This window comes from Olea europaea, chromosome 22 (assembly GCF_002742605.1).
Source record: "Olea europaea var. sylvestris chromosome 22, O_europaea_v1, whole genome shotgun sequence".
In the NCBI taxonomy this organism is placed as follows: Eukaryota; Viridiplantae; Streptophyta; class Magnoliopsida; order Lamiales; family Oleaceae; genus Olea; species Olea europaea.
In genome coordinates this window covers 11,634,484-11,651,250 of record NC_036258.1, presented here as the reverse complement: position 1 = coordinate 11,651,250, position 16,767 = coordinate 11,634,484, and the positions used below count along the sequence as shown (strand labels likewise).

At 32.7% G+C, this 16,767-nt stretch overlaps 1 protein-coding gene and 2 long non-coding RNA genes across 11 annotated transcripts in view; all 3 read right to left on the bottom strand.

Annotated features, from left to right (window-relative positions):
• Window positions 1-3,134, bottom strand: part of LOC111371163 (rho GTPase-activating protein REN1-like) — a 25,434-nt gene extending 22,300 nt beyond the window's left edge. The window contains exons 1-5 of the mRNA XM_022993070.1: window positions 3,105-3,134; window positions 2,914-3,006; window positions 2,534-2,653; window positions 1,714-1,750; window positions 207-283 (exon numbers count right to left, since the gene is read on the bottom strand). Coding sequence (XP_022848838.1) covers window positions 207-283; window positions 1,714-1,750; window positions 2,534-2,653; window positions 2,914-3,006; window positions 3,105-3,134 — 357 coding nt within the window. The remainder of the gene's footprint in view (window positions 1-206; window positions 284-1,713; window positions 1,751-2,533; window positions 2,654-2,913; window positions 3,007-3,104) is intronic.
• Window positions 3,135-9,421: 6,287 nt separating this feature from the next.
• LOC111371717 lies at window positions 9,422-10,596 on the bottom strand. Its single transcript, XR_002698643.1, has 2 exons — window positions 9,940-10,596; window positions 9,422-9,848 (listed from the first exon to the last, which is right to left on the bottom strand). It is a non-coding gene; the product is annotated as an uncharacterized LOC111371717 (long non-coding RNA).
• Window positions 10,597-12,134: 1,538 nt separating this feature from the next.
• The window catches only part of LOC111371716, a 5,391-nt gene continuing 758 nt past the window's right edge, over window positions 12,135-16,767 (bottom strand). For 2 of the 9 annotated variants that reach the window (XR_002698642.1, XR_002698641.1), the window contains 4 exons: window positions 15,531-15,816; window positions 14,308-14,821; window positions 13,552-13,679; window positions 12,135-12,802 (listed from right to left, as the gene is read on the bottom strand). This is a non-coding gene — a long non-coding RNA (uncharacterized LOC111371716). Of the gene's footprint in view, window positions 12,803-13,059; window positions 13,445-13,551; window positions 13,680-14,307; window positions 14,822-15,530; window positions 16,762-16,767 lie in introns of those variants that run through there. The other 7 variants (XR_002698635.1, XR_002698638.1, XR_002698636.1 and 4 more) reach the window with 7 other exon arrangements.

Here is a 16,767-nt window from a genome sequence, read left to right as displayed (position 1 = left end):
AACAATCTAATGTTAATTCTGGTACAGGTCGTACAAGCTACAGTAAAAAATCAATGAAAATTTGCACTTCTTAATACATCTCTAAACAGTTTCAACAAAGGAAAGAACAGAATGGTTCTATGTTGGCAAATTTTGTACTAATCTCCTAGAAATAGCTGAAATTATGATTTAAGAAGTTTTCAAAAGGTTTAAAAAAAGCGGCTTACTGGATCACATCTAAAGAAGACCAAGGAGGTACGTGTTAATATAAACCACCTTCTCTTCCATGATGTCCATCCGATTCCTGCACATAGAGGTAAAAACTTGAGAGTTCAGAAGAACTAGAAATTGTGTCTCTAAGCACCAACAAGATACTGAATTTTCTTATGAAATATAATATCTAAGACAATATAAAATATAAAGAGTGAAAAATAAAGCACAAAAAGCCCAGCCAGACAACTACTTTCTAATTTCTACGCTTAATCGTCCTACACAAAAAGCATCTTCTTCAAGCAAGTGTGGCATGTCCATCCTAAGAATGCTGAGGGATCCAAAGAATGCAATTATGCAATTCACTGAAAGGAACAAAAAGTGTAAAAGAGTCTTGAAATATAAAGATGCGTGCCATATAGCTGACCATTGCACATAGGGGGAAATGTGGCTATAGACTAAGTAAAATAATAGATATTAGCATGCGGTAGTTCTTTCCATACGTGTGCTTAATAAAGACAAAAAATAGATCTTTCAAGAAGAACATGTGGATGCTCCAAACAACCACAAGGAACAACTAGCAGAATACAGCAGGAAATATATAGCAATATAACGTACATAATGAATATTGCAGAAGCAGTGTGGTGTGCCTGAAGACTGATATAGACAAAGATCCAGCCACTATTTAAATTCATGTCCTTGCTTATATAAACTAAAGAGAATGGATAAAGTAGACAATGTTTCCTCCAAACTTCGCTTATTGGAGACCATGAGTAGACCCTCAACATTCTTTACTATTCTTTATGAATGATGCTCCACTTTTCCAGGTATATTTTCACGATTATGCTACATGTACATCATCATTTATAGATTGGTTTACATAAACATGATATAGTGAGATATGATTGTGTCAAAATTTCATCAACCAAAAAATAATAATAATAAAATAAAAAATAAAAATTGTTCACTCTCTTCTTGAACCTCATCTTTACGTAAATCTTTCTAAAACTCATTATGTACAAGTAGCATTATTCATATTTTCATTTAAGACTCTTTTAAGAATTTGTTTATATTGAAAAATATGTTCTCCATACTTCACAATATGTTTTTTTTTTTTCTCAGTTGCGCGATTCCTAGCTGCTAGATCCTGATTGTTCTGACTTATACTGTTGTAACTACAATAATGTTATTTCGCCGAAAGAAAAATATAACATAATTACCCATGCATCTAAAAAGGAAAGAAAGATCATATGGCTTGAATCTGAAAGCGAAAATTGAAGAAATGCAGTGTTTTAAATCTAAAAGAAATAGGAGAGAATTTTCATTCATCTTAGAATTCCAGCTCAATGGCATGAAGGTTTAGACAGTTTTATTCTATAGGAAAATGTATCAAGTGGCTAATAGTTCAACAGACAACAACCTCATATCAATGTGTAATGAAAGAAAGGAAAGAAATTTGTTAACAGCATTCTTTTTTATTTCCTAATTCAGAAAACGAAAAATCAAATGAAGTGGAAAACATACCTTTCGATGATAAAAACAGAGGGCCGCTCTTATATACCTGCACATTGATGTAAATTATACTATTGGATAACCTTTCTATTGCAAGGTCCAAAACCAAATTTCATTGATTCTGTATATGTAACACTTATGCACCTGCAAAATTCAGCATTAATTTCTCTAATTTATATATTTAAATTTATTTGCAGAGCAAACTTAAGTCTTGAGAAACTACTATGTTACATGCACAAGACAAAAATCCTAGTAACAACATTTCCCAGATCAAGGTACAGTTTTTGTTGTCTAAGCTCATAGCTATACACTTCCATCCAAAACTAAAATCAATTCGATTAATCTTTTCCAACTCTTTGGGGTCAATTACATTAAATTATGGGATCATTGTATAGTTTAGCCAAACAAAAAACAAGGCAATAAAATCACAAGTAACAATTCAATTCAACTAAGCCTCATGTGAAAATTATTACGTCGGCTATATGGATATTCCTCTTCCACTCTAATATTTCGGTTAAATCTACTTTCATGTGTTTTTAGGTGAACCTCTTTTTCTACATTTACCATTAATAATAGTCTCATCAATATTCCTAATTGATCATGCGTCATACTTTGAATATGGCCAACCCATTTTTAATTGATTCTCCTAGATTTTCTATATGTACTAGTTAACCAATCCAAGGATATCTTTATTTCTTCATCTATTTCTTTCCCCACCGAACAATCTCAACATTCTCACATTAGTTTCACTCAGTTTAACAGTAACTATATAAACGGACAATTCCAAGCCAGAGAAGGAAGAATATTTGCTTCAGGTAGTTTCATGCCAAACTTGAACCTTTCTAGCTCCCAAGTTAACAAGATTATTCAATATATGTATCCATATAGATTTGAGATTGAAGGTAACTGTCAATACGACTGTAAGGTATCTGTCAATACGACTGTAAGGTTTCTGTCAATACTATATTGACATAGAGGAGAGAGAAAGAAAAAGAAAAAATATAGTATTTCACATTGAAACACATGTCATACTATGTGAATTTAAGTGTGCTATTCTCCAACCACAGTTCACTCTCTAATATTATCCAAGTTATTCTTGATAATATCTGCATGCATGCTAAAGTAATTATTGCAAAACATTCAAACCCCAGATATCAAAGCCTTAAACTTGGACGTCATAATTTGTTTATGGGCTAATAAAATACAAAGTACCTTATTGCCTCCATGAACGGTAGGGCCTGGCAGGACGGAAGGTGGAGACGGCACATTACCATCACCTTCCCCCTGAAACACAGCATTCGGATTCTAGTAAATAAAAAATAAAAATTAACTAACGCAAACCCAAAATAAGTCCCAATAGGCAGAATTATTACGATCATCGTGAATCAGTTATCAAAACGTACCAGAGAAGATTCTACATCCCGGTTGTACATTGTGGGTTTGCGAAGAACGTAGGATCAACAGTAAACCAAGGAACCTGAAAATACGTCATTATGAATCTAAAGCAGAACACTAATTGAAATTAAAATATGCGCGGGTCAGAGAGAATGTAGCTAGGGAATCCTATCCACCTTCAATGCGATTAGCAGGCATAAATACAATAGATGGATAGAATTTTAAAGGGGAAAGAAAGAAAAGAATGAGTAACGAGGAAATGTGCGTGTTGGGAGAGGGTGTGAGAGGAAGAAAACCAAGGATCAAGCAACAAGCGCATGAACCAAGGATCTTGCACTTGACTTGCTCGACTTGTGCTCTTTTCATGTATCCAAATCAAAATTCGAGTTAGACATATGTTGTCCTCAACTTTCACTATCCATCAATACTAGTAGTGCTATTTCTGAACACCGGTTAGAAAATAGCGATCACTTCATATTTTTTATTTTTATAAATTTGATATGCATTTTAATTTATTAAAGAATATGACAGATGGATTATCAAATTAGTTATCAATTAGTAACATTATTCTTTTAAAATATCGTCAATGCATTATGTGGATTGCTATTCAGATGCACAAAATTTAAAAAAAAAAAAGAAAAAAAAATTAGATCTAAGTGAATGCACAAAAAAAATAAAAAAAATTAGATCTAGGTGACATTTATTCTAGTAAATAGTTGGAATAATACTACTTGTACAAATTGGGCCATAACATGTGACATGACGATGATGTATGGCGAAATAATAAGACCGATTAAATGTGTAGGTATAAGATTTTCTTTAGTAACATTATGGCCATGTTTGAGTCACATTTTTTCAAAAAAATATATTTTTAAGCAGTGACATCATTTCAATCACACATTTTTCAACAAAATAATAGTACACTCAAATTCAAAACTTTTCTTTACTTTTTAACCACACATTTTTCATCAATACACTATTCAAAAACGCATTCTAAGGAAAATAATATGACTCAAACAAGAGCTATCATTTAATGTTGCATCATATGGAGATCGTTCCCAATTTGTAAATATAGCATCACTTAATAAATAGATAATCAAGTCAAAAAAATCTCAAATGCATTATATTGATTGCCATCTAGGTGTCACAAAAGTTAAAAGACTCTCAATCTACGTAACGTTTGTTACGTACTGAAATAATTGTTGTCCATCTAGGTTCCACGTCAACCACAAAAGATACATTTCATGCCCACATATCTTTGAACATTCACATCTCCATTGCCAAGGTAAGGTTGAGCAAAAGATGTCTTGGCTACTGGAGCACCACTAAGCAATAAAATGAGTAAAGCCCTAGAGCTTGACTAGAGACACAACTAGAAGCTTTAGTAAGCAAAATGAATAAAGGTTTTGAAATAGCCTCGAATATGGATAAGAACCTTGGTGTGAGTTTTATCAAAATTAATCTCGATCTCAGTGCATTGAACCCAAACACACACATGATGGATTTCTTGAAAGGGGTCACATAACACAGACCTCAATAAAGTATAGAAAATGAGACTTTATTATAATTCCCAACATAGTGATGAGAGAATATCAACTCATAAAAGTGATCACAACGCCCATAAAAGCGACTATAAATAAGACCATTACATAATGATAAAGAGTTAATATATGATATCCAAATTACTGCTTTAAAAAAAATACTTGAATCAAAGGTAAATTTGGTATCAGAGCTCTCAGAAGTTTAAACACAATCTCAATCAAAAAGCACTTTTTTGCCAAAATAACCCTGAAATCTCTGTCTTGGTCCTCTTATATAAATAATTGGCTTCTAAACACGCCCAAAATTTTCAAAAAGAGGAAAAATTATGATGAAATGTAGTAAAAACTCGATTGTTGGCTTTAAAAATATCATCCTCTTTTGAAGTCAACAATATGGATAAAGGATATAAAAAGTCACGAAGTATGAGTGAAAGTGGGTCAAATGGCAATAAGAATCCAAGGAGTATTGGAATAAAAGCGCCACTATATCAAAAGAAAACACTCGAGACGAAAGAACTGAAGGACATCTAGAAGGGTAGCGAAGCTAAGTCGAACTTTAGCCGATATGGATGGCTCCAACATTTTGTCAAGAATAATGTGGCAATAAGACAGTTTTTGATGTAACAAGTCAGGTAGCTTTGCCTCTCCAATAGGACGAAGGCTCTATGAAAAGATAAGACCATCCCAGATGAGGCATCAAGGGGATTTAGTACAAGAGTTGGGCAAAAAATGACAACCAATCTATCAAGGATGAAAACTAGCTTCTCCACATACTTCTAAAAAGGAACGGGAGCATGCTGCTTAATTAGAAGGGATGGATGATAATTATGAATACACCCTATTTCCGAGACAATAGAAGTGTTAGGAGGCCCTACAAAGTTCCTAATGCCAAATATGAAGAAATTTAGTGGAACAGGAAATTCCATCAACCACATTCAAGAATACAATACCCACGTGAATTTTCTAGAGGTGAGCTCAGTACATAGGACACGAATGTGGAGTCTTTTCCGTTACTTTCTTCGAAGGAGCCAAAAATGATACAATAAACATATACCATGCAGCATCGAGAGTTGGCCTAACAATAAAAAATAATTCATCCATATGTTCATCACGGGCATACCTAGCTCGACTTCAATGAAAGGACCATGACATAAGCCATAGCTCCGGAGAGCCTTTACAGAGCTAGCTTAGTTGTTTCATAAAAAAATGTTAAAATGGAGAGCTTTTGCAAGATAAGGCTCTGAGGTTCGATTTGGAAGGGACTACTACGTTTTGAAACGTATGCAACTGAACACCTAAAACATATATGAATTAGTAGATTTGGTCAAAGAAGAGATCGGTGATCAAAACAATGATAAAGCTAGTAAATCCACATTAGATGCAAGACCATGCAGAAAAGAGAAAGGTTCCGATGTTAAGTCAAAGGGCTCCAAAGCCTCCTCGACCATGATGTAACTATCATCACAAAAGTATGCAAGCGAGGCAAGGGCATGTCCTCAGCAAAATACTACGTGTACTATTAGTGTTATGACCGAGTTGCCACGACTTTCAAATGTCTGAAACCCTAGGTACAATAGACCCTTAATTTTATACATTGATCGAGAATTGACAGCTAACATATGGATCTTACTAATTTATTATCGAGTTATTCAAGTTGGCGGAACAATCACATTGGGGGGCTCTGGAACCAAGTGTGGGGAGTTCGATTCGTGGTTGGAGCAACCAAGTGATGTAATAACTAGAGGAAGGGTTGGAGCAGCTTGGTGATGTAATAACCATGGAGGAGGGTCCCTTTGGGGAAGGAGTAAAAGTCATGTGGGAACCTGGGAACCAACAAGGGATGTACCATTAGTGTTATGACCGAGTTGCCACGACTTTCAAATGTCTGAAACCCTAGGTACAATAGACCCTTAATTTTATACATTGATCGAGAATTGACAGCTAACATATGGATCTTACTAATTTATTATCGAGTCAATGACCTTATTCAACTATGCAATATTTAATTACACATTGAACGATAGTTTTTACGTGTATGTAATTTTTAGGGGGTGTAATTCATACTTTTAATGAATTTTTGGGATTTAAAAATTTTAGGGATATTTAATGTAGACTTTTTGAAAGTCTCTAAAAGTATCGGGCTATTCAATTGAAACTTTTCTAGGTTTTTAGAAAATTTCTAGAAATCACAATGTATTCAATTAAAATTTTTTAGAAATCTCTATAAATCTTGGGGTAATCAAATTTTAATGACTTTTAAAGGCTTTTATAAAAGTCTATGGAGTAATATTTCTTTTTCATTTTTCTTTCTATGAACATTAGAGTTACAATTAAAAATTATTTTTTCTATTTGTTTCTATTTATCTCTCTCGCATTATTTATCTTAATTTTATATGAAAAAAATAAATTGGATTCTTATAATTTTTTTCTTTTTTCATTCCTTTTTTTGTGAAAAATATCTATTTTTTCTTTAAATTATAAAATTTTATATGCCAAATTTATAATTAAATTTAAATATATTGATTGTTTATTTATTTTTAAAGATATATTATATTAATAATATTGAATATTAAATTTATTTTTTAACACACATACATATCATTTTAATTATTATTTATTTAATTAAGGTCCTAAATTTATTCTTTTTAAAATAACTTTTTATCTTATAGGGAGGGAAGGGAAAGAGGAAGGGAAATTGTTGGAACTACCACTTCGTTTATAAGAATTTCATATTACTTGGCTTTTTGTATGCTTTTATTGCTCGATTAACGATAGGATTTGAAGTTTAGCTTGTTGAAGAAAATACTCATGAATCTAGTAGTTATATAATGTACAATTGTTAACAAAAAAAGTATTTCATAATATTTTCTAGAGAAAATTGAGTATATTTTCTCTCAAAAACTTAAGTTCATTACTTTTTCATCATTGAAAAATCACGTTTAAAATCATAATGGATTCATCTTCCATTTTAAGAATAGCATTTATAATTTGTTGAATGTTTTTATCTTAAAATTTAGTATTTCAAATCTTAAATACAACATATTCACATTACTTCACAAATTATTCTTCATTCATTCATTATGATTAATGTTGTAAAATACTTTGACAAATTATCGAAATTCCCTCTACAAAATTTTGGAATATTCTTTATTTAATATAGCACCGTGTAAATTCTTTATCAAGATTTGGTGATTCAAGAGTTGAGTATTGATGAACATACTTAATGGTTCATCAAGAATGTTTTCCCATCATGCTCGTTAAATGCAATCCCGTCATATGCTAATTGTCAAGATAAACGGTTCAAATATCAATTTAGATATTTTTTAACTATTGGATAGACATCATAACTTTTCGTTTAATCGATTTGCAACTGTTCAGTAGAATTTATTCGTAGGTGTCTCATGTATGCGTTTAAAGTCCGATATATTAAATTGTGCAGAATGTTTACCATTTTGTTTGCTTAATCTCAAGTATGAGTGATAATTTGAAATTCATCGTATCGAATGGAAGATAGTTTGTGCACATAGTTGATAAATGGAAGTCACAAGTGAACGCAACCACTTCAATCATAGTTCCATGTAATATCACTCAGCAGAACTTACCTTACGATTGATGGAGAAAGTTTGAATTCATGATTTATGTACTAAAATAGTATTAAAGCCTTGTTTGATTCTCATTCTTCCCAAATTATATTTTTCTCTCTTCTTTTCAACCACATATTATTTATTAAAATAATATTATACATAAATAAAAAGCTTTTTTTTAGTTTTCAACCACACATTTTTCATCAATTTACTATTCTAAAATGCATTTTTTCATAAAAATAGGGCTCAAACACCCTCTAAAATTCAAAGTCTTGAACATGAATATCCGCCAGTTAAAATAAGCAAAGATGAAGACTTGAATTGGTATATATCTGTTCACAAAGAAATAACTTTCTATGTTAAGTCTTGTCAAAATCGAGAATTCAACTATCCAACAATTCACATAGTAAGGGTTACCGATTCCAAGAACCTTCGTTTGTCAAGGAGGAACGATATGAAAACTAACAACATCATTTTTTGTGTAATATAATCATATTTGTGTTATTACCATTGCACAAATTTTCTCTGACTTTCAAAACAATTTGTGAACCATGTGTACTAAACTAGAATCTTTAGCAAAATAACTGATTGGACACATAATTTTTGAAGATGAGTACCCACTTGATAAAATATAACGAGTTTACATAAACAATATTCTATGACAAGTTTCGTGTATTAGATACAAAAATTATTGGATTCAGCTGAGAGTACATCCACAACTTGACATGAGCTCCTCATAATATTGGATTCAGCAGAGAGTAGTAAATAGAAATTGAAAATCGATAAATACAACCCCAAGTCACTTTGTGTGTGAATTATTAAAATAGGTTGTAGCATCTATAAAGTCCCAAATTTTCTGTAATATGTTCAGTTTTGAAATAGTAGTTGGAATACCTCTAAATTTGCAACAAGTGTGGCTGGAGAGATGGAAATTAAAATTGAATACTATCTTTCTTCCTGAAACTGTAGTGTCCGCATGTAGCCATTTCCCCCTTTTTTTTTTTTTTTTTTTATGATGGGGGACCCGCAGTCGCTACCCTTCGAGTGTACACTAGGTAAACCCTCGAGCTGACGCAATAATCACGCCAGCCAGATAAATCGCACTAAATAAGTGCTATTCGACAAGCTCGATCGAGAGTCATTTCCCCTTTCGTATACATTGTAATTGGAAGAAGAAGTAATTGCCTTGGCCCCATCAAGAATTAAAAGGAACAATTGTCCATAAATTGAAGTACACAAGCTGGAAAATTATAGGATAATGAGAATCTATGACCCATAAGTCACTATTTTTATAATTGAAAGAGATGTCCCAAGTTAGATAAATAGAAGCAGAAGGATTCTGCCAAATGAAGACCACTGTACAAGAGGCCCAATGATAAACCAATACCTTCTACAACCTGTTTAAGTGGATGAGATCAATTAACAAGAAGCCAACAAAAGTACCATGAGTAAGCTGTAAATGTTGGTTTCTTCTTCTGCCAAGTAAAATAGCTTCCAAAATCTGATTGAAAAATTCATCTCTATCCAAACAAGCAGCCATCGTTGTCTTGTCTCCATCGAAATTTAATGTGGACACATGGATAAAAGCAAAAATTGTACACTATCATCCCACTAGCGTCGGCGGTTACTGTAATGGAGGTCGCCGAAGCGAAATTCAACCGAGGGTTTTCATGAAGCTGGTAAGAACGGAGTTAGATTTCCTAGATCATTGCACATACCTTTGAATTCCACCATGAAGAGGTTCATCAGAAATGACCAGTATCAAAGCACTAAGGGCTGTATAGTGCCGGTGAAGTGATGGCCACTGTAAAGTAATGTAGCAGGAGATGTAATATAAATAATCATTCATTTTTGTGGTAGTTCCATTTTGAAGGTTTCCCACTGGTGATCTCCTTTTTGGTAAATAGGTATATATAATACTTTTTGGAGTGGTCAATATTTCATGTTTGGGTGTGTGAGATATTCAGGGGCTTGATCTCTATTTCATTTGACTTGTGAGTTTTTGTGTTTGAAAGACCAAGGCAGAAAGTTGTGGTGGTAAACGAGGTGATCCTCCTCGGTCTCCACGCCTACTGCCAAAACCAACAAAAAAAAAATTCCAGCAGCAAAACTCACCTCTTTACATGTTTTTCTCTCCTTTCTTTGAATGCTGACCATGATCTTTTTAGTAGAACTAGTCTTATGTCCCGTGCAATGCATGAGCCATGTTATTTTTAAGGTAATGTTAGTGTGTCAAATATTACTGGAATTATTTTGAAAGTTCCATAAATTTTCACCTAAATCTTAGGCACTTACTAATCTTTGGTATTTAGAAACACACTGTAAGTATTATGCCCTAGGTCCAATCAACTTTGGACATAAATACTTTTATATATAATTAATGCAATTAAATGACAGATCTATTATTTAATTAATAGACAATTAAATAAATAATAGAGTCCGTAGATTCAAATATTTGTAATTTGTTAATCACGATGAGTTGTGATTGTGAGATACAAATTACATTTGATTGAATCTTAAATCATCCGTGGTCGTAAGTAATAACGAGATACGGATATCGTTATTACGGATAGACCATCACGTGTGGCATTTCTTACTTGTGAAGTAAGTAGCTGATCTCACAAGTTAAAGTGTGGTGACACTTAAATGAACACGTGGATGTTTGTTATAGAACAAAACATTGGAGACCCGTCGAGAGATTCCACATGGATAACTATCTGAGTGTCGGTGGTTAATCTCTAACGTTCGGTAGTGAAATTGGTCCTTTGACTTGAGGTCGTCATGGTACCTTATATGAGGACAGTCATACTTTGACGGTGTCGGATGTTGCTCTGAAAAGGGCCGCTAATACGACATCGTTCGGGTACTTCAAGAATCGTATAAAGGTTGTGATTGATCAATAAAGGATTCGTCACTCTTAGATAGTAGGAGATTATGATTTGCGTTTCATCCAATTAAGTCAATGATCAAATCCTTGGCCAAGGTGTACTCATAAGTCGAAAAGGAGTTTTCGATTTATATTGACTTAATAGTGGAGTGAAAGATATGATCGATGATCGAGATTGACACAACTCCATATCTCGTAATTGATCGGATCATATTGACGAAGGGATTATAGTTTCACGGTAAACGGACGAATTTGGTTTTGTCATACCACGTGACATTTTTCGTCACATGTACGGGTTTAATTAATTGGATTAATTAATTATTGGACCGGACCGGGCCGAGCCTGTTTGGGTTTATATAAATACATAACTAGGGTTTGAGGTCCATTAAGGTTTTCATTATTTTTGCTAGCACAAGAGAAAACCCTAGAGGCTGCAATCATATTCTCTGTGTGGATCACCGTTGGAGGCTGGACAATTGGACAGCTGTGGTGGCGAATCAAAGTTGTGGAACGAAAAGAAAAGCAAAAGGATTGCAGATCTGAAAAAGGTACAATCTTATCACAATTCCTAACCAAACACAATGAGATCTATTGGATGGGAATCGAAATAATTTAATTTTCCGCTGTGCATGTATAAGTAGATTCCCAACACACACTTGGTAAATAAATTTTGTGACTCGGTTCACTCTAAATAACATATTCCTAAATGTCATTGTGTATGTGTGAGATTCTTTTAGGGATGAGGTTTTCATGTGCAAATGAAGGTACATATTTTAGTCACGGAAGTTGATACATATAAAACCACAATAATATGAACTTGGAATTGGATACGCGCACTATCAAAATAAGCGTATGCCTAATGAAATAACTTTGTGCATCCAATCAGTATGGCATGTAAAATACTTATGGATAGATTAGGTTCATATATATACTCAGATGATCAATACATCTAAAATAGTAATCAAATGCCAAAGGCAGGAAATAATGCTTTCTGTAGAAAAGAAAATGTTTATAATATGGAAGATATATCTCCAAGGCGTGATAGAGAAATCAAAAAATTGGGAAGAAGATATCGATGCTTTTAAACTAATTTCAATAACAAGAAAGTAGGTTGAAGCAGGTTGAATAACTACAAGAAATAATAGCAATTGAATTTTCATTTAAGAAACTTTAAAATAGATTTGCAATCATGCCGAAGTTTGTGGACCAAAAGGCTTGTAGGAAGGTCTCTTTCACAACTCCAGTATCGGCTTCTTGTGCTTGGGCTTTGATGCCTCTTGTTGTACTTTCTCAATATTGTCCAACATTACCCCTTTCACTTATGTTATTTAAGCTTTAAATTTGGACAACTTGTTTCTTCTAGATGGTTCATATAATGAAGATGAAAATTCACTAAATTATCATTAATGAATCTATCTTTAAAATCAATCTGATCAAAAAAAAATTCCAAAATGTCTTTATGGGAGTAACCTGGGCAATAAGGCAGATGGGGCCTATGGGGGAAAAGAGAGCCATAAAGTCTAAGAAACTGAAATGAAATTATCTATAGAGAACAACTTACCATCTGCCCTTGCTTTACATTTTTTTTTTTTTTTATCTCCACGATCAATTTCTTTTCTTGTGCTTGTAAATAGTCTTTTTCCTTCCAATTTCTCGAATGGGTTTATCAAGCATCCTCTTATTCTACCAGAGCTCTGAAAAACATAGTGTAGAATTTGAAATTAGAAAGTAGCTTACCTAGAATATTAATAGAATTAATTATGGTACATAGATTCTATATAATACCAATCTTACCTCAATCCTAATCAGGTTATTTGGTAGCCAACACATTTAGAATATGAAAATTATTATAGTCACATAAAATGGATCCGGTAAAATAATGGAGTGTTTATTTCGAGAATAATTTCTTTAAATAATTGATATAGGATCAAAATAATACAAATAAACTTACAAAAATTTCTTCAAGATCCTAAGAAGAATATGCCTGAACAATTTTTTCCTTTTCTTTTATCTTATACCTATAGATATAAAAATCAAAGAGAGGAAAAATAATATACTATGCAATCAAAAAATAGTTACTAATCTAGTGTCATTGTAATCTTATTTAGACATAGCTAATCTTATATCTCCAATATAGCAGTCATTTAATATCAGGATATAACAAAAGGTTATTAAGGCATAGCTATTAACAAAAGAACAATCATAAGTTAATCATAGATAACCTCTAAACATGATCACCATATGATGAGAGTTGTAAGAATAAAAATGAGCACCTAAGGCGACGTTTGCAATGACAGAAAGATGAGTTCAACCGAAGAAAAGGATAGCCCCTAGGTCTTCGAAGCAAGTATTAGATGAATAAATAAGCATGAGAAGATTGTAGGCTGATTCAAATATTATGTATGGAGATAGATACAAAAGTGGAACTTCTAAAGCAACTAACCTTTAAAAATATAAGGTTTTGAAAGTGATGTCTGCTTTTTCCATCCAGAATCAACAACTTTGTCAACCATAGGAATATACTCATCATATCGTGATAAGTTACCAAGCTAGAGTTTCCATTAGCTTTAACTAGAGAAACAAGGACATGAGATAATCAAAAGAGAAAGGTTGATCCTCCACATTAATTTTTGTGAGGGATTGAGAAAGTGTCAAAACTTTTCTATGCTGTGTTCACACTGTATATGGTAAAGATATCCCTTTCTTAAGTAAGGAAAATTAGTTTTATAGGAAAAAATATTTCTTACAAGAAACTGTGTACTTAGTTATATTTCATGAAGAATTTGTACCTTATATCATAAATAAAATGATAGACATTATAAATAATAATTATCAAACAACCAATGAACTCTTAAATAATGTCACTTTACTTGATTTTTTTAGTAGCAAAAGATTGCACAACCCGACCTATAAAAATTTGATCTAAATTTGAATTTCATGAAACTGGACACCTTTTTAGGGTATATACAGATGCTTTTAAACCAATCAAAGAGACGATATCAAGCAATTGATAATTTTGCACTTGTGTTGCAATTAAGCAAATACTAACTGATCTACGAGCACCAAATTAAATATTTGCACAAGCTACCACCAGAATCAACACTAAATAAGGGAGGTTTCAATTAAACTTATATAAAACATTATTTTCAATAGTAGCTAATTAAATATTTAATCTTGAAATTGTAAGGCTTGACTATACCTCCTCACAAACAGGAGTCAATCAAAGATGCGAGTAACTCCTAATAGGTTTTGGTGAAAGAAATATCTTCAGCTTCAGAACCAAATTCAACAGTTGAGGTGTCACTGCCTTTTACCTGCTTCAACGACCAAATAAAAACAAAATCTCACATAAAACAGAAATATTGTGTAGTTGTGCCTAATCATATGCACAACAGACATAGTCTATACAATCTAGTAGTGGGGCTTAGCATAAACTATCTCTCCGTCGTTGTTAAGATTTTCAACCACCTTCCTGGCAGTCGTACTTCACCATCAAGCACTATCTGCAACATGATTTCGAGCCATTTATTATTTTTTAACATGATCAAAATTATAAGACAAGTATTTATATATTATCTTTGTAGATCAATTTAATAGCTCCCATGTTAGGAAGAACCTTTTGTATCTCGGGGAATTTTTCATGGTCCTTTATCTAACCGAAGGCAAACCCCTTAGTCTACAAAGATATATGTTCCATCGAAGAATTCTGATCACTACACACACCCAAAAATTTACTTCAGAATCTCGAAATAAATTTCAATGTTCGTAATTTGCAACAACGGTTCTCATTGTTTTGCACTTGGTATCGTTTATTTCAAGCAACTTGTTCTTATATTTGTTTCCAAGAACATGTGAGATATTCCAGAAAAAAGATAGACTAAGTAATTAAAGTTGGCCATTTAAGTGAGAAAAATAATGTTTCCAGATGGAAAAATGAAGAAATAGCAACATACATGTATCTTAGTGGCGACCCTAGGATCAAGAGAACTCTTTACAATATTCTACAGTAGCATAATACCTGGACCATCTTGATGATAAATATTTTATAAAATATCTGCAACATTTGGATGACACAATATATTACACTACCAAGACTAAACAAAACCTAATATCTCTGATCAAATAAAAGATCGAAATGTTACTTCAGGATAATTATCGATAAAAATTCAAATAGTTGATACTTTTCCAACTATATACTAAAATGTTCTCAAAATCTTAACCACCGACTACAATATAGGAAAAACTATAAAGTAATGCAACAAAATCATAAATTGTCCTACTAAAGGAGGAAGGGATGTCTAGTTACCTCCATAGTAATGAGGACAAAATCGAGACATGTACATGTTAAACCAGGATACGCTTTATATTTCCATTCGTACATGCAACATTTGAGGAAATGTAGTAAAAGTGTTGTATAATAACCTCAACATCATATGATAATCATCAAACTTGTTTGGCAATTAGCATCAAGGCTCGTCGAAATGCCTTAATAGCTTGCAGCTCATTAGCATCTCGAATTTCCTCAAATGAAACAAAGTTGCCACTAACACCACTCTATGCTTGACTTTGAAGACACGTTCAGTGCTTTCTTTTTTAGGGAATCGATTCTCGTCGTTCTTTCATTTTAAGAATTCTCAAAAATCGGATTTTCTTTCTCTTCTCTCATCATTGCCAAACGATTTCTCAAAGCTTGTCCCATGAAAAAAAACTACAAATATAAGAAAATCATTTTCACAGAGAAATTTACAGCATGATTCGTACTATACTCCAACTTGCTTAGGAATTAACTATTTTATTTATGCTTGAGATGAACTAATAGTAAAATTTCCTCTACATATAACCAATTAGCTCCAGTTATCATTGACATCCGACATCGGGTGCCAATTGAAGATTTTATTCTATGTGCTAAATTGGATTGGAATAGAAGCATAATTGTCACATAATATAAGCATGTTCCAAAACACAAGACTAACTATTAAGAACCTCCATTAAATGCTTTCTTTGAGTTTTTGTACTTATAATTAACTTCTATTTAATATGAGCTGGCATTCTTTTTTAAATTGTCTATAGGTATGTATTAAAAAATGGTTATGTTTTTATCCCCGTAGAGATCAGGGCTAACTTGAAATAACATGCATTCTAATCCGTTAGATGAATGCAACAAATTATGATCGACCGAGTAATTTGGAGAAAAATATACCTACCAACCAGCTTTAATGCTATTGAGATCTTCACCAAATGAACCACCCAGTAACCAAATTTGGGACAAATTGAACTCGTTATGATGCTGTTGTATTTTAGGTTACCAAACATTGAGAGTTGCTTTTGGGCCATGGTACTTGTCTCCTTCGGTATAGGGTATTGCGTGCAAGTGAAACCCCAAAATTAACCAAATGCATTAAGAAATGATATTTACTCAGTTAAAATAGTGAAAAGGAAAAAAACAAATAAAGAATGAAGATCTTGTTTTGTTTGAGTAATTGAGTTTAGGCAAAAACGAATAAATCGCAATATCATATGGATTTCAGTAGTGATGAGGAGTTGGAATATCACATATTGATCAATAAATGAGATTCATCAACTAAGAAGAAAAATATATTCTTTCACATCCTTTTTTCCCCTTATCTGGAAGGAACAAATATAGAATTAGTCCAAGTTG